This window comes from Parus major, chromosome 19, assembly GCF_001522545.3.
Source record: "Parus major isolate Abel chromosome 19, Parus_major1.1, whole genome shotgun sequence".
Taxonomy (NCBI): Eukaryota; Metazoa; Chordata; class Aves; order Passeriformes; family Paridae; genus Parus; species Parus major.
The window spans coordinates 6,173,747-6,195,909 of NC_031787.1; the positions used below are offsets into that span (position 1 = coordinate 6,173,747).

A 22,163-nucleotide genomic window follows, 5' to 3' on the forward strand; every position below is an offset into this window, starting at 1 on the left:
GTGTTAGAATGTTCTGACTTAGTTTTCATGCCACTGTCAAAAATAACAGATTGGTTCTTCCAGTCCTGACTCTTCTGCAGTGCTCAGATTTCAGGTGTGTTTGCTCTCAGTCAGTGATTACATTTTATAATTACTCCAGGCTTGCTGCACTGGGACTTTGTTACACTATTCCCTTCTGAAATAGAATGCAGGTGATGAAGTAATAAATGTTCAGTTTCAGGATTTATCAGCCCAACAGACTTTTGCAGCTAATGTAGCCCCTCAGATGAGTCCTGTTGAAGAAAAGCAGAAGTCACTCTTTAGTCTATAATGGAAGAAAATCTCTGTGGGAGATACATTCCAAAAGCAGTTGGAGGAAGATTGCATCTGCACCTTGGAAAGAGCAGGCTCAGTGCCCACCATATTAAGGTACAAGACTTAAGAAGAGATCCTAAGACGACTTTTAGAGAAAGAAGGCACTATCACTGATTCCTTTTTATAGAACTTTGATGGCTTATTCATGAAACAAAGCATTTTGTGTTTGACATGTCATAAGACAGAAGTAGGCAGGAGTTGTTTAATGTCATCCAGACATAGACAGCTGTATGAAAACTTTTTACTTCATCTATAAAGTGTCAGACAAAGAGTAATGGAAAGCTTAAGACTGACAATGAACTCATACTATTACACTGAAATATTAGTAAAAATCTGCTTCTATCATATTGAATGGTCTCCAGATATTTTATTTGAAGGGATAGATTCACAACCAGACAGATTAATTCTCCATGGTTTTGGTTTTTTTTTTTTCCAGGCTGTTTTGAGCTTAGGAGACACATTAGTTTATTATTTCTGAATTTGTTTTTAACCCTCTTGTTGAAACCAAGACTCAAGAGGATTCTGTTTATTATCCACATAATGGAAACTGATCACTGGAGTCGTTCAGTATCCTTGTTTCCCATGTATATCAGGGCTCCATGAGTGTGGAGCATCTTGATTTTTTTGAAAGATGTGCTGTTGGCCAGGCTCTGAGTGGGCCTGTCCTATGCAGCTGCTTCTGCAGTGCCAGTCACAGGCAAAAATATTGATGATAGAGATATGGTGTGAAATCTGCTCCTGTTTGTGGGTGCAAGTCTAAATGTAGTAGTGGCTGTTGGATTTGTTGTTTTATTAGCATAAGGGGAAATTTAGAAATCACTGTAATAGACTTTTAGGAGTAAAACACCACATCCTTGCTTCAGTAAAGACAAATAGATTTTAATGGTGTTCATTGACTCCTGTATATTGTTTAATATAATAGGGATGTGAGCCTGTTGTGCTGTTCTCAGCACCAGGGGAGGCTGAAAGCAGCTGGGGGTGCTCGGCTGACCCAGGGACAGCCCCTGAGGATATCAGAACAGATCTGATAGATGGAACTTGTCACACGGGGCTCATGCTCACAATCACGGTCAGGTTTTCAGAGGAGTCCAGTCTCCATTTCAGCATCCTTTGGGTTTCTATATTTCCACGAGATGCTGAGCATTTCCAAAATTGGGTCCCCTCATTTTTGTGATGGTTGGCAGCTGCCCTTGCCCAGATGTCAGTGCTATGCTCAGCAGTGTAGTTAGATCTGTGGGCAAGCTCTGTTTGCTCCGTGGTAAGCATGCTTACTAACACCGAGTGGTGTTAATTAATTAATGTTGGCTTTGCTTTGGAGGCATTTGGCTGCTCAGGTCTCTGCTGAGGGTCTCTCTGCCCTCCTTCGCCCCCCAGCCGCATTTTACTTAGAAATACCCTGGCTTACCGCCCGGAACGGGGCTCTCTGCTCTTCCCTGTGTGCCACGGCTGTTCCAGGGCAGGGAAGCTCCGCTCTAGGCGGTGCTGGAGCATCGCTCCCGTCGGATCCCGCAGCTGTCCGGGCTCTGCGCGGCCCCGCGGCCCGGGCGGAGCTCTGCAGCTCCCACGGCGGCCGCTGGGTGTCCCCCGGCGCTGCCCGCTGCTCCCTCCCAGCCCTGCCGGGAGCTGCCTCGGGATGAAGGAGGAGGCGGCGCCGCAGCCGCCTCGGCGGGGGCCGCAGCGCGGCTCTGCCGCCAGCAGCTAGGAACGCGCTGCCTGCCGCTCCCCGCCCGAGCCGGGACACGGCGGAGGCAGCCCCGCTCGTACCGGCCATGAGCGGGGCGCCGGCGGCCTGAAGGAGCTCGGGAGGAGCCGGGCGGCCGGAGGAGATGGGTAACCAGCCGGGCAGAGCGGAGGAGCACGAGCAAGGTGTGTGCGAGCGGCGGGGCGGCGGCACCGCGGGGATGGCGTTTTGTTCTCGGGGGCTGCGCCCGCTGAGCCGGCACGGGGCTGTTGTCACAGCGAATACTGGTGGCTTCCAGCCTGCCGGGGACACTGCTGCTGTCTGCCTTGTAAATACGCTTTATTGCGGTTCCGTACCTGAGATCACAGCACCGTCCTTAGGGGAGCTTTTCTGAAAGGAATCCTTTGGAACAGAATGTCTGCAAGGGAGGGACGCTGTTCACTGACAGATTTTTTTTTTTCCTTTTTTCTCCACAGTCTGCATGATGCAGCTAAAAAGTTACAAAGCCGATGTAGTGATGTACATAAAACTTGTCAGGATCTGCAGCTTGGAAGATCTAAATGTGAAGGCTAAATGTGTTAGCCTTCACCATTGTTCGTGGCCTGAGGCCTGAAATTTTCCAGGCCTTAGAATTTAAAATGATGCCTTTGTTGAAGGTCTCCCACCATTGTCCTTTCAGAAGTGTAGTGCTCTGCATGTTAATCAGGAGCAGATTTCATAGAAAGCTGAGAGCTGCTATCAGGTAGATCGCATTCCCTGTGTGCCAAATGTCTGCACCGTACACCAGCACGGCTGCTAATTTGTTCCTGATGCCGTACTGCTGCTTTCGTTGCCTTCCGATTTATTTTGCTTGTTTCTCAAATGCTGAATGAAGGGGAAAATCCCGTAGGTCCACTAATTTCTGCTGCTTATTTCTCAGTTTCTTTCCGAATTTAGAACTCTCTAACACACAAAATCGCAATCGATTGTATTTCCTGCCACTCTGTTTCTTGCTGTTGCCATGGGAATTTCATTCACAAAATCCCATTAAAAGTTGTTATTGCTTGATCAGGGGTTTCTGTGACTTCGGGTAGATATGTTTTAAGAGCAAATACAAATGTACCTGATCTCTGGTATTGTTAGCCAGGGCTGCATTGTTGCTCAGGGATCTCTCACAATAGATATGCCAGCAAGTGCTGGAACAGCAGTGAGGTGTAGTGAGAACTCTCTAGCTCTGTGTTAATCGCTGGGCTAATGAAGAACACAAAAGCTGCCAGTCACCAGAAGAAATGCTGCCCTAAGGGAAAGTTAAACTTTAGGCAGCAGAGTATGGCTCCCTACATCCCCAGCCCCTGAAATCTGCTGGCCGCTGCCAGCCAGGGAAGTTTTGATGGAGCTAAAAGTGTCATTTAGGAGGGATTGTACTGATAATAAACTAAAAGAAAGATGGATATTGGCCCGGGGAGTTACACTGCCGACTTCTCATCGGTTGGAGCAAACAGACTCTGATTTTGCAGGGCCATTTGAGCAGCTTATTGCTATTAACACAGATGATAAATGAGTGTGCAGACCCCTTGTGGCTTTGAAAAATATCTTTCATCCTTTGTTTTCTCTTGATTTATTTTTTTTTTTATTGAAGAGGAAAGAGTTATATTTCTGTTGCACCTAAGCAGTTTTTAAACTATTTTCAGTTTTTAAGTGTAGGCTGTACTAGGTCTTGTTTGAAAGTCCTCACTGATTGTAAGGTATGAGTAGGACTAAAAACCAGTGTTTTGTATTGAACTATGGGTGCAAAACACCAATGTTTAACCATGAAAAAGAGTCAGGAACATTCCTGCTGACAAAAAGAAAAGGAATTCTGACAACATACTCCTTATTGTGTGTGAGAGCTTTGGCTTTGAAACTCAGAGTTTGTGTTTTTGACAGCTAGGATGCAAAAACCTCCTTCTCACATCAGAATATGACACACCATGGTATCTCTAAGTTTTGTTTCTGCTTGAGTGAACTTAATTCAGCTCTCATTCAGGAACACCAACATGTTGAACAGCTGTGGTACTTTTAAGCTTGTGTTTTGGAATAACCAAGCTAACCCCCAGGAGTGGGTTGCTTTATTGATGTACCTGAGCTCATGAGCCAGCTTTAGCAACAGACAATCAATTTGAGCAGTTTCCCTAAGCATGACATTCAAGGTCATCTTGTCTGTCTGCCTTCTTAAGAAACTTTATGGACATCTTATGGCTTATCTCTAAGTCTTTCACCCCAAACTTGCCATCTTGGGGTACTTGGGGCAGCTTTGTTCCTCCTCTTAGTGTCAATGGCCACTGAAGTCTTTAAAAATCTGATCCTGTTGTGATAAAGGTTGTAATTTTAAGTAAATATACTTAGTTTCACATACTTATGAGAGTATAATGTACTTTAATGGATTTTTCTGTTAAGTGTGAATTCTGGGTGGGTTGGTTGGTGCTGTCCAGGAACAGGAAGGAAATTATTGCCTCCAAGCTGAGCAGTTGAAAGTTAACACATTAATACAGGAGAATCAAAGAACTGGGACTGACTGAGCAAGGGACTGTGGTGAGGAGAAGACAGAGGAAAGAAATCCTCTGATGGGAATGTTTTGAACAGAAGACAAGACTCTAACAGCTCAGTATCATCTCAAATTAATCTCCATCTTCCTAACAGTGAGTGCCTAAAAAGGATTTGAGAGGATTGCTTGTAATAACATAAAATTCTATAGGCTTTTCCTAGCTTCTAATTTAAAACTTATTTTAAACAGCTTTTACAATCATTTGTAAGAACTCTGTGGTGTGTGACCCAAGTTTGCATCACTTCTTTGCCAAAACTCTGCTCCTTGCAAGTGGTTGGTTTTCCAGTTACCCCAGTGCTCTGAATATTCATATTTTTAAGACCAGTGGAGGTTTTAGAATGAAAATAAAGTAGTACAGAAAATGATGTGAAAGGCAAGTGAATATTGCAGCAGTCTGAGAGCAGAATTGGTTTTCTGCTTTTGAAACTGGCTCCCCAAGCTAAAGGAAACAGTGTATACAGCGGCCACAGCACCTGTGGAATAGCTGGAACATTTCCTGGGAGTTGTATGGAAGAATCCAGAGTTACCCAGTGCACCGTGTTTATTGGGAGAAAGCTTTTCAAACATAGTTTGCCTTGGAAACAGGGAGGCCTCGTGTTAATTGTGAACAGGAGCACTGATGTTCTTTGACACTGGTTGACACGGTGATGGAGGGTTGTTTATCCTCTAAACATCTGCAGGTGATGGATGATGAATATCTTTGGGAAGAGGTGGAAAAAATTATTCAATACCCACAAAAACTTTTGTGAAAGAATCACTTGAATGGGAAATGTTAACTTCTCTTGTTGGAACAAGGTGACGGGTGGGGTTATCCAAGGGTTAGGCTTTTTTTGGGATTGTGTTTATTTGTAAAACATGCTTACATTGCTTGGATGAGAATATCAAGTGTCAGTGCACGCACTGAGTCAGTATTGATCTGTTTTCTTACATCTGTTGTGTCCTGGCCCAGGGGTGGCTTCATTTGGGTTTGAGGAAGGGATTTTTCAGTGTAAAACATAGGAGACTTTCAAGAGAAATGCTATTGTAGAAATACACGTTCTTGTAGTTTCTGCTCTTTGTTTTCAGGGTGTGTAGTCAGATCTTTTCTGGGTGCTCTCTTTAGTCTCCCTCATCTGCCTCTCTCCCAAACATGGGAGCCATTGATTTTAACTCTGTTGGATGTCAGAACACCATTTCTGCCAAGCAAGAGCTCAAGAGACCAGATGAGTTTAATGATGGTGTGGGGGGAAGGGAGGGAGGAAAGAAGGGCCAGCAAAGCTAATGAATCACATAATAGCTTTCATGGAAATACCGACAGCAAGTCATGTCCTCTTGGAGTTTGGGCATCAAGCCATAGACCTTTTGTTCCCAGTGGAGCCAACAAACCACAATTTGCTCTCCACTGGATAGTTTAATTCCTTAGTCACCTCTTCCTCCCACAAATCATTCTTGTATGGGGGGTTTACAAATGCTCTCATTTTTCAGAGTAGTAATACACTGCTGATTAAACTGGTATTGAAGAAGTTTATTTTCCCCTGGAGAGTAATTTTTACTTGACTTAAGCTTTTCTTCCAAGGCCAGTGAGGGCCAGCTCTGTTGATTGGTGTTGTGAGGTGACTTGAGGGGACTGACATGATTAAATCATTTCAGAAGAACTGACAAACACGTCAGTTAGTGGCAGTGTCTCCTCTGCTCCTAGGCCAGTGAAATGGGAGCAGCCAGACACTGTCACAGTCTGGACTGACTCTTAGAGGAATTCAGTCATGAGTGTAATTTACCTCTAGAATTATTTGAGGCAACGTTAAGTGATAATCTGAAGTCCCCTGATTGCAAGTTGAAAGGCTAATGAATGCTAAATTAATGGAAAAGATCATCAATAAGTTCTCCTACACTACAGGGCCTTCCCAGCAGTTTTCTGCCGTGGCTCGGAGGATGTGCTGAGTGGGAGTGCTTTCTCCATGGGCAGGATGACAGCACAAGAACTTCTAGGGCATGGCAGGCAGCAGGATGTGGTTTATGCATTTTGTGCGAGATTAATTTCCATCAGCAAAACAAAGCCATTTTTGGATGAAGGCAGGGAGCTTCTGGGAATCCTGCTGAATGAGCTGGTCAGCAAGAACTTGTCCTGTGGGTCCAGAGCTTTGGACTGTGCTTTTGCCCCTGTGCTGGTGGTGTTTAGGACCTACCAGGAGTAGATCTAACATTATAGTAAATGTAAAAGTTAATTTTCTTGATGATTGTTTAATTAGTTTAGTTAATGTGCTTGACAGCTGCAGAGTGACAAGAGAACAGCCAGGGTATGGTTGTGATTGTGTTGGTTCTGACACAACATTAAATGACTTGAAAGAGGGAAAGGGGTGAAAGGAGAAGGGAATAATGCTGGCCCTGGAGAAAAAGAGAAGCTTGCTTCTTTTTGTTTGGGCTGTGTTTGGCTTCTCAAGATCTCAAAGTTGTAAAGCTGCCCAAAGAAATTTGAGCAAGTATTGCCCCTTGGTTTCTGAAAGCTGCCAGAGCCTTGGAGCTATGGAGTTTATTTGGAAGCAGTCCTGCATTCTGGACCTTCTACCAGTATTTCAGAAAAGTAATCAATTTTATTTTTTTCTCTTTTCAATTTCTCCCCAATTTTACTAATTTGCTCTTCATAAAATCTGATTTCCACAGGGAATGTAGCTTTCAAAATGACATGAAATTGTAAAACTAAATCAGAGTACTTCTCTGATTTTATTTGTACTGCGTTGCTTGAGGAGAACTTAATTTGATTTTTCTGTGATTCTCACAACTGACTAGAAGATGGACAAATATTTGATATTTTCATTATTTTCTAATACTTTTCCATTCTGTATCTCCAAGCAATTTGAGCATGATGATTGAAGATGATCTAAAACTGAGATCTCTGATGATGACAATAGACACCGTTAGATTTTCCATGCATCAACTTTTTTCTTCCTGTAATCCAAAGCAGGCATGTGTTCCCAGATCTCTTTGGAATGTTCCATCTATTATATTTCATGAAATGTTTTTCCACAAGCATCAATAGATATAGATTGCATGTTCTGAGGCAGAGCACTCTGCCCTTCTGTGCTGTGTGATCATCAGTCGGTTCTCTCAGGCTATAAATTACATCAGAGCTGCAGCTTCCTGCCCTTTTCATCAGGCTCTGGAGCACACAGCTAACAAGCTCTATATTTTTTTTTCAGCAGCAAAATTTACATTTGAAGTTCTTACAGGCAAATTTGATATTCATCACTGGAAAAATGCACTCTTGGGAAAGCAGAGGGCAAACATGAGTTTGCAGGGTCCAGTTCTGAGCATGTGTAAGGGATGTGTTGGCTGAAACAGGGACATAGATTTTCCATTTGTTACCAGCTCTGTAGCCTTTGTATCTTGGTTGGAATTTTTCAGTTGCTTAGGAGAACTGTTAGGAGCAAAGCAAATGTGTCCATATCCCATGAGAAGAGTTATGTTCCACTCACATTCCTGTCCTGATGGATGCTTTGGTGCTAAGTGTTAAAAATCATAGCTACTCAGGCAAGTAAGAATTTTACCAGCAACTTCAATGAAATCATATTTATTAATGTACAGAATGAGAATGGCTTTTGGGGCAGGGTGCAGTTAATCCTCTGACACATTTTACTTATCCTAAAAGTTGGATGACTTTTCTTTCTTCCCCAACTGAATTAAGAAATCCCATCCAATATTAAGGACAGAAATCTGTTTTAATTAGTCTGAAATATGTAGAATGCAGTGGTGGGTTCTTCCCTGCATCTGGTGGATATTCTTCTGTATTTTTCACACCCTAAAGTCTTCTGCATTTTGCAAATGCTAATTTTGCCATTGCAGCATTTATACTGAAGTTGTAGAAATCCTTATGATACCAAATCATTATGTTCATATAATCCCTTTTATAGGAGTTGTTAACACAAGGGTGTGGATAGTGATAAATTTGTTGGCAGGAATTGAGTTCTCTGCAATATGGGAAAGATCTTCAAAAGTATAACTGAATACTTACTCTCAGAGACAAAAATGCTGATGATTCCTGAAATAAGAGAGGTAATTCCCAGTGCTTGTGCAGGATAGAACCAACTCAGCATGAGGTTCATTAGTCATAATTAACAGCTGGTAAGTGGGGATGGAATTCCATGAACAGGAGTCATTCCAGGACTGGTATTCTCTGCTCCAAAAGCTCCTCCAGAGTGCAATAGCCCTGGTGTTGTCTATCTGTAATAATGTGAGATAGTTGCTAAATTGCAGCCTGTAGAGAACATGTTGCATTTTTCTTACTTAAGGCTAAATTGTCAAACTCCAGGGTTTTTTTCAGAAAAGAAAAAGCATTAAAAATTCTGTGACCAAAAGGAAGTGGTTCAAAGTCTTGTTCCCCAGAGCATGTAGAGTGAGCTGAAACGCTGGGAGGGGATGATAAGGTGATAGTGTAATGTCCATCCTCATCTGGAAGCATTCCTTGGATGGAGTGTTCCAGAAAAGTGGTGCAATTCCTTTAAATCTTCAAAGGTTTTTAAACCTTTGTCTAATGGAAGGCAGTGTACTCAGTACAGCCCCTTTTCAGCTGACTAGAGCAATGCACACATGTCAGGCCTCCTAAAGGCCATGGCAGTAAGTTTGCTTAACCCAAAGCCACGAGTCCTAGGATTACAATCTATTTTGCCACGAGGTGGGAGGCACCAGGGCTGTGAATGTGTTTTTTCCAGGCTTTTCCAGAGCAAAAGCTGATCAGGGTGGAGGTGCCAGAAGGGAAAAGCCCCTCTTTGGGGGGCTGAGGATATTTCCACAATCCTTGTCTTCTAGATCTTGAGAAATGCTTTCATAAAACCTTGTTGAGTTTGAAGAATGGACTAATCATGTTAAGAATTACTCTCAGCCTCCTCCACACATAGTTTCTTTGAGGCTGCTTGACTGTGGAAAATCTTTGACTGATCTTTTAATTAAAAGCTCTTCTTTTTTTTTTTAACCAATGAGTTGAAGCTCTTCCTGCTTTGAAGTGGGCAGTGTTTTATAGATAAGCATCTCATTATGTTATGAGCTTTCTCCTCTCCCCTTCTGTCTCATTTTTCCTGATGTGTCTCATCCTGTGTTAATAGTTCTGATGATTTCAGCCCAGTTCCCAGTATTCACTGTTCCAGCTCCCTTAGCTCTGAGCTGGGCTGAGCTAAAGCTCTAGATGAGCTGTGGGGACTAAATCGGAGTCCCTTCCCCACCCCCTCACAGAAGCAGGCTGGAAATGACAATAAAACTGGGTTTATTATGTGGCCATCACATTTCAGCAAACAAAAGGCAGTTGTAACACCAGTGCAATGCAAACTGCATTGCATTTAATGCAATTAAGCATTAAGCAAACAACTTAAAAAAAAGCATATAGCTTTTAAATTCTGCCATTTTAGGGAAGGAAGAGGAATCTCCTTTCATGTTTCCATTTTTGATTCCTTTCCCCCTGTCCTTCTGGATTGGCAGGGTTTGAGAATTCATGAGGAAAGAAGTTCTTTTGGCTTGGTTAGTGTTGATCTTTCAGCTGAGTGTGGGGCAGCATTCCTGAACTGGAGGGTTGGGATCATGGATTCCTGACACAAAGCACTCCACAGCACTGCTTGGCTTTTTTGGCTTCTTTTCCTCTGTGCTGGCTCTGCTCCCTCAGTGGGAAGGACAAGGAATTAGAGCAGGATCCACCTTTGCAAGGAAAGCAGAAGGGTGATAAATCCCCATCCAGGTATCTCTATCAGTTCCATGATTCAATCCATTGCATGGCCTCCTGAACAGTTAAGCAGGCTGATTTAATTAACCTGCTAATTGTGAAAATGTCAGATATTAAGCATTTCCCCTCTTTTAATCTGTTTAGTTATCCTTTGTGCTTGTGGAGAGATGTCAGGTAGATTTTGATGGTTAGAGGAGTGATCCACAGCACCTGACTTGTCTGGAAGGAGCAGGGTTCTCACTGTTCTTTCCAACTGGATTCTTGGACCAGGAGGTTTTAGGAAACTCCTTCATTAAGTTGAGCCACAGATCACATCAGTTGTGACAACCACTGTGCATGGAGGAACATATCTACTGTCAGCCACTGTTAAGTGAGTTGGTATGGTTAGATTTAGGGTTGATTAGTTTTGTTTGCTTTTTAATTTCCTGTACTTCTCAGAACACTCAACACTGGTATTTTATCCATTATAATTGTATTTTCCAGAAATGGAAGTACAGCTGTTTTATCACCACTGTTAACCCAGCAATGACTGAGTGAAGGACTGCTGGGCTAGATGGGAAGCTGCTTTCTGAGCTGGGGAGAATTATCTCCTTGTCTGCAGGCTAGAATCAAGGAAGACGCTGGGATTCTTAGTTGTAGCTAGTGGCCATTTATCTCAGAAATATTCCTAGTGCAGCCATAGGAGTTGACAGATAATTTCTCTGCTTTATCTTCCAGCAAATCCCTGCTTTTTCTGAACAGCACGTTCTGGAGGACGTATTCTTAACTCTAAGGATGTTCCCTACAGCAGTTGTTAAAAACCTTCTGGAAAGCAGAAGCCTCAGATCTAATAGATAGGAAAACAAAGGAAACTCCAAACTTACCAACCAGATCAAACAAAAAATCCCTTATTTCAGTGAAACAGTGGTGGTTTTGTCATTCTTCACAGAAAAATACATATTTATGGATTTTTTTTTAACAGTTGTTGTCTAAAAAACCACCAGAATAGAGTTTGGCTTAAAATTGATTTAGTTGTATGTATGAGATGATTATACCTGATCCTATCTTGTTTTCACAGGTGCATAGGCAGGAAATGTTCCAGAAAAAACAAAAATCAGGAAGTCTCATAGTACATAGAAATCCCAATAATTTAGCTATGCTAATGTCACAAGTATATAGAGTCAAACCCCCCTTAAGGAATATAAAAATTACGTATTTTTTTGATAATGAGCTGTGATGATTGTGGAAATGATAATTTTGCCTTAAAACCAGCAAGTAGGGATACTTCATTTTAAAATAAGGGAGAATTCTCTATTTCTGTAACTTTCACCAGATTAATTTTGAAATAATGCTTACACGCTGAAAATTTTAGTAATTCTTTTGTGGGGGGTAGACAAGGGGTATAACTTGGAGGTGACTAAAGTTTTTGGCAGGCCCAGTGGTATTAACAGTTCCAAAAAAAGTAGTGTTGAGTTTACTGTAGGGATATTCAAGCAAGTGTAGGATATAGAGTTTCCCTGAACATTTGCTTTGGATGGCTCAGGGTTTGTTATGCCAGGTTGCTGGGTACTCCAGAAATCCAAAGCAGCTCAGGGGTAGATTCCACCCCACTTGTGACCTGCACCAGTGTTGCTAATTCCTTGGGGTTTGTGTCCCTCATTTTGGGGGTGAACACAGCAGCACCTCGCAGTGGAGTCCCTTGGGTGCTCCTTGACTCGTGAGCAGGTTGGAAAGGGAGGTTTGTATTTGTGGGAGCAAGGACTGGGCATGCACAGAGCACTTCTTGTCTCAGCTCAGCCAATTCACTTTCCTGATCTTTGGTCCTGAGATTTGGGAGCAAAAGTTGCCCCTTACAGTAGAGTCTGCACTGCTTTTGTACTTCTGGGTTTAAAATTTTACTCAAACCAGGGATATCCAGGCTTGAGTTTTCATTTTCAGCTTAAAAACTTCCAGGAAACTCAAGTAAACAGCATCAAAAATGTTCAGAGGGACTCTCTTGTGTGCACACTGGACAAGTCTCTCAGGGTAAAGGGATTTTAACTACTCTGGCTGTTATTCAGAGAGGAATTGTCTGTGAACAGGCCCATAAAGAGCAGAGAAAGTCAGCTGAAATTCACAATGAGACTTTGTGAACAGGGTTTTGATCAGATCTTGTCTCATTTACCTTTTGAATGCAACCTTGTTTCCACTGTAATAGAATTAGGCTGTGACAAAGTGGACTTGAAATTCAGTTCTTGTGGCTGAGCTGAGTTTAGAACCACCAGGTACTGAGTAGAATTGATATTTTTGTGTTTTCATTTTAGCACTTTTCTGGAAGAGTTAAATGTGACTTTCTGTGCAAGGACAACAGAGTTATTGATCAGGTGAATCCAACAAGCTGAAAATAAAATGTGCGTGATCATTCCTTAATTGTGCAGCAGACATTTTTCTCTTCTAAAACCACTATGAAGCTTACTGGGGTTTTTTGTGGATTCTGAGTACTTGTTTAGATGCTGAAATTTGAACTAAATGGTGATGCTTCAACTATAAGGTTATCTGTAGTATTGGGTTACATTCCTGCCATGGGAGAGTCTCTTCTGGTGGCCACCCTTGAAAAGAATGTCCTACCAATAGTTTATCTGCAGATTTAAACCATTGATGAATAGTTAAGTGCCTTTTCTTGGATGCTTTTTGCACTCCAGATCTTTAGACTCATATTTCTAACTAAAAAAATCAGCCAGCCTTTACCAAGTGTTCAGCTCAAATGTCAGGGGTCTCTGTAGTCTTAAATTAGGAATTAGATCAAGATGCTTATTGCTGCTTTTTCTTTTTCTTTGCTAGTGTAGTTTTTTCAGTACAGTCATCTGCTGTTCCTTAATACTTTGTAATATAATTTTTAGTTCTCTTTGGTCTCTTATTCTCCATCTCAAATATCAGTACCTGAGTAACTTTCCTACATTCTCCACAATGATTACATAGATCAAAATCTTTGCATTAAGCCTTTTAGCTCTTTCCTCCTGTTCCATTTTGTGTCTGTTCCAGAGACAAAGCAATCAGGGAGGCCAGACAGTCCAACAGGCCATTAAAATGATTCAGAAAAAAAAGTTAATGTTTTAATTACTCTTAGTCTGTGTTTCCTAAGTGAGTAAAAGGCCCTACTGGAGCAGAAGCTTCTATATATAATTAGTGCTGGATTATCAAAACCACATTTGTTGTTCTGGAGCCATCTCCTTGCCTTTTTTTAAAGCTAGGTGGAGTACAAGTGAACCTTCCCAAGGAGTTGCTGACCTGTGAAGGTGTTGGCTCTATGACTAACACTCTACAAACAGACTGATTAATTCGGAAGAACCACACTGGCCAAGCCTTGCTTTGCTTTGTTTGCTCCTGCATAAAAACCAAGTAGCAGGGAGCATTGTCTTTCTGTAGGACAGCCCTGAAAGAGATGGAGAATGGTGTGCTCCTGTCAGTTTTTGAGGATTATTCAAAGGAGTATCCAGTGCTGTTGTCATGGAAGAATGCTGACAGAGAACCCGTTCAGCTCATTCCCTTTGTGTACCAAGCAGATCGAGCCATGATACTTTGCCACAGTACAATAGTGTCATTCTTTATTCTGACTTTTGCCTAAGCTGATGGTGAAGCAGAAGTTTCAGGCATTTCACTCTCAAATATGAAGTTCTAAACAGCTCAAGCAGTTTTGAAAATATCCATAGGTGCTGGGTGGTGTCTCTTGCCACCTGCATCTCTTTGAAAATCCAGCCTTTTGCATCCAGTCCTGCTCATGTTTTAGCTCCCAGAAGCTCTCAGGACTGATTCAAATCTTCCTCATGGCTTGATTTAGTTATGTGCATCCCTTCAGTATTTGTTACCAAGTTGTCCCACCATTCCTAGAGGTTTAAGGATGGGGCATCAAACAGTGTGGCAGAATGTGCAGGGATTTTGTCTCTGTAGGTTTTGTATGAAGTAGCCCAGCAGTGCTGGTAAGGGCTGCTGTTATATCTGCCCTACTTCTCAATGTTTGCTTTTCCTCATGCCACCGTGAAATGTGTCAGTGTGTTTCCTGTTCATTGGGATATCAGCAGATCTCTGATCAGCAGGGAAGTTGTTTTTTAACTGTTTCATTTGCTTTAAACAAAGGGACAGAAGAAAAAAGAAGAAAAAGGCAGGGGAAAAAGTCAATAAAACAGATGTGTGCTGAAACCTTTTAATGAAAAAGTACTTTAAAGGAGTCAAGTGTACATCAGTCCTTCCTCTGTGCTGTACAGACACCATTTCCCAAAGGATATCCCTTGCTGACTCTTAATCAGTCTCAGTATCAATCTCAGGATCAATGCTGGAACAGGGTGAAAGAGATCTGCCAAATCCCCTGGGCCTTCAGTTAAGCTTTGAAATCTTAGTGGCTTATCTGCTTTTGAAAAATGGATTTGAAACACCAAGTTAATTAGGTTCTTGAAAACTTTACTCTGAGTTGACAAAAGAAGTCAGAAGACACATGCAGGCTCCCTGTAACATGTGGTGCTTTATCACAGTGAGTCAACAGAGACTGTGGTGACTCCAAGCTAATGCCACTTTTGTGACTTGGCTGTGACTAAATTCACATTGATGATGTCATGAATCCCATATTAATCCATTGTGTTAAATTGTTCATTGTGGAGCTGGAAATCAGCTAAAGGGTACTTGGGTACTGGAGGAATTCTGAATATAGCACAAAAAACCTGCTGTTATCTGTAGTTTGTAAATCTGCTGTGAAGGTCTGGCTGTTCAGTTCAATGTCTGGGGGCACTTAAGGTGTCTTCAGCCATCCCAGTTGCTCTGTCTGCCTCTGGAGCAAGGGACAGGTGTCTCTCAGGTGCTGCCAAATCTTTGAGTGCAGTGAAGGTATTTTAAATACACCTAAAGGTCATCTGAAATGGCACTAGACAGCTGTATTTTGGTGTCATAAACCAGGTGAGATTAAGATACTCCTGTGACCCAGGTTTGTTTTACTGAGGAATTAAAAGTAGTGCCAGGAGCTTTCCCAGGCAAGACTGAGCACAGGGTACCTGCCTGCCTTGCCTGGCTGTCTCTGTGTGTTCCTGGTGCTGCTCCAGATCCTCAGCACATCCTGGCAAAGCCTGAGGAAGCGCTCTCAAGTCCAGGATCTGCTGAAGTCACAGCCAGAGGATGAGCTGAAAGCCAGAATTGATAAAAAGGACATATTTCAGCTAAACCACAAGTGCTAGAGCTCAGTAAAATGAGCTCTATTAAACTCTATGAACTCTAAATCAGTGGGGTGGTTTAATAATTCTTTTTATTTGCTGTACAAGCATGGGCTGTTAATATTCCCTTTACTTAGCCATGGTGCTAAATGCTTCCAGCCCACTTGATTTATACTGACCTTTCCCTCAAGGAACCACTTCTTTATCTGAGGCTCAGGAGTTCTGTTTAGATGGGAAATTTTATTAAAATATCCTGGCACATGAGAACAGAATTCCAGAATGATGGAACCACCTCAGTCTTCTGTTGCCAGGGAAGCTTTGAGTTAATCCTTAATTTCTTATTGCAATCTCTTGTTTTGCTGTCCTTTCTGAGGTGGATTTAGGGATGACAGCCACGGGACAGTGAAATTGTTGATTTGTTGCAAGAGCAGGAGCTGTAACATCCCTCGTGAGAGGACAAACTTGTCTGCAGGCAACAGTTTGCCTTTCTGAAATGTCTGACTCTAACATTACAGAGTGCTATGAATAGCTTTCTTTTATTTCCCCTTAGTTATCCCATCCTTGCAATTCAAATAAGGTATCCATTGTTGAAAAACATCACACCAAAGCTGCATCTGTCTCTGTGTTCTAGTCTTACATGACTGAAATGCTTTGTGAGATGAGTCGGTGATCAGTGCTTAAATCACATCGCAGGAGGCTTAGTGCCTACTGAAACTATGGAACAGTGAATTACTGACACGGAATTTTGAATATGTTGAAGGAGAAACTGTATTTTTATTGTTGTTTGCTTAACAGATGACAGGATTAAAATTGAGGAATAAGGTACTAAATGGAACATTCCCTGTTAACTCCACTGTGGAACAGCAGAAAGCCATGGCATTAACCTTTGGGTTATTAATATGTTGATGGAGGCAAGGATTAAGAAAAGGGCAGGTTGTGGGACACAAATGGGACAAAGGCCAGAGGCAAATAATTTTGTATTGACTCCAGTACTAAAAAATAGATTCAAGGCAGAAATTAGAACATTTTTAAAGGTGTTTATGCGGTCAAATGTTGTCACTTCCCAAGTGGGATTATTTCTCTGCTCTGGGACTGGTGAAGCAGGTGTTTGAACTGTTAGTATAATTAAGGGTCTAGTAAAATAAATGTAAATTCAAAGCTGGGGCTTTACTGCAGTGATATGTGCTATATCAGAGCACATGGAATGTGGAGGCAGATAAATATATTGAATCTTCTTTCCATAATCTCACATGTGTGCCCCATGACTAGTAAAATGTTTGCTTCCTACTTCCCCTTACCCTGATACCACTGTAATTGCATTGGCTGTGCTGCCTGGATGTTACTTCTGAACAACAATCCTGTGTGTTTCACCTTTGAGGACTCAGAAATGTTTTCCTCCATTCTATAGTCCATTTTCTCCTGGTTATGGATGTCCCTATGGCAGGTGCTGAGAGGTCAGATCAGAAATAGATTCTAATGTGGAAAAACTGAGGAGTAATCCTGATGCTTCTGCAAGAAACTTTGTAGTTGTGTTGAAAATGGGATTAAAATGTCAAAGATCATTGGGGCCAACTTTTATCTCATTAAAGTGATACTTTGGCTTTTGACACCAGTGGGAAGTCAGGTGGTGCTCCCTGGCTGTGGAAAGCTGCACAGCAGGGCACAAACCCTGGTCCTAATCCTGATTTAGTGTGACCTTGGGTGAAGTGTTCCATTTCTCTTTGCTTCCCCATCCTGTAACTTAATTATGTGTTTCAGAGAATTTGAGTTAAATAGTTGTTAATGTTAAAGCACTTAGAGAGTTATAGGTTCTATCTGTTGTTGTGGTTTAATGCCTCACACCTGAAAAGTACAGCTGAAAATGGAGAAATTTTTACTGGGCACCCAGGTGAGGAACACAGTGATGAGGTGACCTCCACTGAGATTCAGGGCTGGCTGTTTTTCTCTCCCCTGCTCCAAACCAGCAGCACTTGCCAAGCAATGAAATTCTGTGTGACTCCAACCACTGAAAGCAGCAGCTTAAATCAGTATTATCAATATATCCATGTATTGGATGCAGCAGCCTGGGAGGCACTTGTCTGTCTGGAGTCTCCCACAGCCCATCACCACACTGGGGCCACTTAATCGGGTCACCAGGGGGACTTGCACAGCCCTCAATGCAGTTCCTGCCTCTGGAGCCTCGGGCTGTGGCATTGGCAGTCACTGGCAACCACTGCACTGCTCAATTCCAAGGTCATTGGGAGGTGTTTGCCCATAAAATAGATTTTAAAGTAATGTTTATACTTGGTTTGGTGTTTTGTGATCAACACATGCGCTTAGAACTTTTTCTTTTTTGGGGGTTCCTTGTGACTTTTTAGTGTTGTGTGGTGCTTGTGGAGAGTGGAGTGGAGAAAATATGTGTTTCTACATTGTGAAAAAAACAGGTTGGTTAATGGTTATTGATGGCTAGCAAATGCTTTGTGATTTATGACAGAACAAGTCAGCAGAGCATGGAGTCTTGCAAAACACGTGAAGCACATTGAGTAAGCTCAAGGCTTGCACTGGTTGGCAAACTGGTGGAGTACAGATAATCCCAGTTAAATATCATTAATTGTTATCCTTATGCATATGTCTACCATTGTTCAGGATCAGGTTGTCATCTGATGGTGATTAGAAACATGCTGGCATCACTACAAGTGCAGAGTATCTCCTAGGAAAAGGTGGTTTACTTAGTGCCAAGCAATTTGTACTAATGTGTAATTGCCTCATTGTTTCTTGTAATGTACAGAATATCACCCACTATTTATAGAATGCTGCTTAGTCATGTGCTGACCAGTTGACAGTCATGTTATTGAAGTGGTTTGGGCATGAAAAATGTTTTTCAGAGCACTTGCTTTAGTCATAAAATTCTGTGTGAAAGGTAGAAAACCCTTTCAGCCACCCCTTAGGGTCCATTCAAGAATATCTCTGATCATTTGTAATGTAGATTTTATGTCTTAGAACTGTAATATTGTTACAGCTTGTGTGAAAACTGCTTCTGTGTACTGGACACTCATCCTACTCCATGGTCAGGATGCATTTAAGTGCTTTCCCACCAGGGGTTCACCTGTGCCTCTCTCTGAGCAGGGAGGGGCTGTCCTGGGTTGGGATTTCTCTGCTGGAAGTCACATCACATCATGGACCTTTCATTTTTTCCTCCTGTTTTCCTCCTGTCCTTCATCTCCCAGTGTTGGCTGCATGGGACACCATGAGCTTTGCTCCTGTGCTGAACTCACTCTGGGTACATTTTACGGGTGCCAGATGCTGGCAGTTGGGTTGGGAATGGGGATGATCCATGAGCCTTTGGCTCTGACAAGGAGAATTCCCATCTCTGCTTCTGTGGTGCTTTCCAGCGGAGATCCCGGAGCTGTGCTGTCCCCTCCAGCTGTAGGTGTCTGAATGAAGCTGTGTGGGCCTGGCTGTCCCTGGATCTCTTCCCAAAAACACTGGAGCCTTTGTGTTCGGCCTCACCGTGCCCCTGCCATGACAGAGGCTCTCTGTGCTCTCCTGCCAGCGCTGGCCGGGTTCAGGGGGCTTTTCTTCAGCTGCTCTTTGTCTCGGGGTGCAGAGTGTGTGTGTGTTTGGGGGGGGAGGAGGAGGAGGGGCTCCTGTTTGTGTGGGCTTTATAAACCCAGTGCATTCTTCAAAAGAGATGCTGAGCAAATGGGTTGGTGTTAGTGTTAACCCTTCCTGCCCCACACCACTGCAGCCAGGAGAAGGCTGTGGGAGGGTGATGAGGTTGCTGTGTAAGGCAGGGAGTCTGCTCCCCTTTGCTCTTAATGCTCTGATTTTCTGTGAATGCTGCACATGTGTGTCAGCAGAGAGCCTCCAAAATGTGGGGAGATTGAATTTGTTCTAGGATTTCATCCCCCAGAGTCCTTCTGGAAGTTGTTTTTGTTGCAAACACTGGCTCACTAGCCCTTTCTGTTTGCATAACTCACTCTTGCATCCTGTTTATGTGGTTGTGTTGGACAACATCTCCTCATTGTGCTCTGTCCCCACACTTATGGTCCTGTAATTTATGACTTTTCCTTTTGAATAAGGTCCTGAATTTTCAGGAGTATTTTCTTAAATTCATGGTGTTGTCATTTGTAGTGGCATGTCATACCTTCCTTTTGAACCAGCTTCTTTTCTTTAACCAGCTTGTTACAACTTCCATGCTTCAGATGTCTCTCATTTAAGTTTCTTCTGTGCCCGGGGTCCTGTGTTTCAAGAGAGCATTGAAAGATGGAAATCAACAACTCATAACTTAATTTCCCTTGTAATCACAATGCTTTGCATTGTTGGTTGGTGGGGAAAAAATCCAGCCAAGAACCGAGCAGAACAGCATCAACTCTCTAACCTCCTTTTGCTCCTCTTCCATAAGAGGATGGGAATTTAGAACTTGGAAAATCTCTCATCCATCTGTGCAAGAAGTTGCAGCAACACAATTGTCTTAGTGTTGGAAGTGCCAGAAGAATTTTATATTTCACTGAATCTGTGCTCAACATAAATGTTTCAGTCCTTTTGTGATGATCCACTTAAATAGAGTATAATGTAAATAGTTTTATGTATGATAAAAATACATTTTTTTCAAAGGTAGTATCTTCTCTTAAGTTACTGAACAGTTCCCCAGAAATTATTAGGATTGTATACAGCATTTTAAAAAGTAGTGTGAAGAACATTTACTTTCAAATAATTAATATTCTTATATCTTTACATCAGTATAATTAATAGGGGTTGTAGCTCATGTATTGCAATATTTACATATTATGTTATTACACTGGGAAAAAGTTTACCAGGCTGTGTTCTTAGCAGGGGATGGGAAAGGGAGAAATGCAGAATAATACAAGCCTTTGAAACATGAATCTACACAATCAGTCATGACTAAACCTATTCAAAAACACTCAGGTGTTTTTTTCCAGGACTGCTCTAGGTTCCAGCATTGTTGATGTGAAACTTGTTTTCTTCATGCAGTAACTCAAATTTGCTTCACCCTTTGTTCCTCAAGGAGCAGTTTCAGCTGCGAAGCGCACAGGGATCCCAGCACCCCGGGAATTGTCCTCATCCGTGTCCAGGGAGAGAGCTGTGCTGCGTGGTCAAACCAACACCAGGAAAACACAGCCCAGCCCCACCTCCTCTGGTGCACCAACTCCTACCAAACATGTGCGCCCCACCAGCAAATCCAAGCAAGAGAATGAAACTGGTGACAAGGCTGTTCTGGAATCTCAGGTTAAAGAACTCCTGGCAGAAGCAAAGACAAAAGATTCAGAAATTACCAGACTTCGTTGTGAGTTGAAGAAATGCAAAGAGAAAGGGTCACTCAATGCTGACGGAATGGGTGCTTCCAACCAAAATTTAGAAACAGTATCACCTGTTGACATAGATCCATTAATAAGAACCCTTCAGGAGAAAAACAGGACTTTCCAAAAAGAACTTGCTAGCCTGGGAGAAGAAAACCGTGCTTTGAAAGAAAAATTGCTTTATCTGGAGAACTCCCCTCTCTCAGACACAACCACGAGCAGTGGAGGCAACAGCAGCCTCCCAACCCCAACTACTCAAGAGTCAAGTTTTGGAAGCCCATCCCAGAACGTATCGAGGGGTGAAGCGGAGGAGCACAGGCAGCACGTCAACGGGGGCGCCCTGCGCAATTCTGGTTCTTCCAGCAGCGATGTCACCAAAGCCTCCCTGTCACCCGACGCGTCCGACTTCGAGCACATAGCAGATGTACCTTCCAGGCCCGCGTCCGCCAGCAGCAACCACTTCAAAGGCTCCAAGTGCTCCACTGCAGGGAGTTCTCCAAACAATATTAGTGACCTCTCTGTTGCATCTCTTACAGAGAGAATACAAAAGATGGAGGAGAACCACCACAGCACAGCAGAAGAGCTGCAGGCCACTTTGCAGGAGCTGTCGGATCAGCAGCAAATGGTGCAGGAGCTGACAACAGAAAATGAGAAACTGGTGGAAGAGAAAGCTCTCCTGGAGACTTCCTTCCGTCAGCACAGAGATAGAGCCGAGCAGCTGAGCCAGGAAAATGAGAAGCTCATGACTCTTCTCCAAGAGAGATCCAAGAATGAAGCTCAAGAGGGGAAGATCCTCGAACTGGAACAGAAATGTGCAGAAGTTATTGAAAAAGCACAATTTGAAAGAGAGAAACTACTCAACATTCAGCAACAGTTAACCAGCAGCTTGCGAAGCTTAGAAAGGGAGCATCAGGATGCCCAGCAGGTGATAAAAAGCCTGAGAGAAGAAAATGAGAAGCTGCTTAAACTTCTGGAAGGGGAACAGCAGAGCAACAGCACAGTGACAAAAAGTCTGGAGGACTGTAAAATTGCCTTGGAAGGTCTGAAAATTGAGAATGGGTCTCTCAAAAGTCAGCTGGAGAATGAGAAACAAAAGGCTGCAGAAATCAACGTGATGGGCTGCACCTCTGACAACTCTGAGGTGCAGGAGATGCTCAAAGTAGCCCATGCAGAAAAAGCTCAATTAGAAGCCTCTTGCACTGAGCTGAAACAAGAGCTGCTGAAGGCAAACGGTGATCTGAAGCACATTCAGGGGCTGCTCTCTAAGGTAAAGAAGCAACAGCTCTAAAATAAAATGTCCTTTTATAAATAGATTGGTCTTGACATTGTTATTGAGCCATTAATTGTAAGTTTCCAGGATTTAAATTGTATGTGTAGGTCTGAATAGAAGCTGGGATTATATGATATTGTCTCAGTTTCTGCTGATATA

General features: G+C 42.7%; 1 protein-coding gene across 6 annotated transcripts in view; it reads left to right on the plus strand.

The window, feature by feature from the left end:
• The window catches only part of SPECC1 (sperm antigen with calponin homology and coiled-coil domains 1), an 87,321-nt gene that overhangs the window by 30,244 nt on the left and 34,914 nt on the right, over positions 1–22,163 (plus strand). For 5 of the 6 annotated variants that reach the window (XM_015646479.3, XM_033518867.1, XM_019008615.2 and 2 more), the window contains exon 4: positions 20,443–22,001. In XM_015646479.3, coding sequence (XP_015501965.1) covers positions 20,443–22,001 — 1,559 coding nt within the window. Of the gene's footprint in view, positions 1–2,014; positions 2,221–20,442; positions 22,002–22,163 lie in introns of those variants that run through there. The other variant, XM_015646481.3, reaches the window with a different exon arrangement.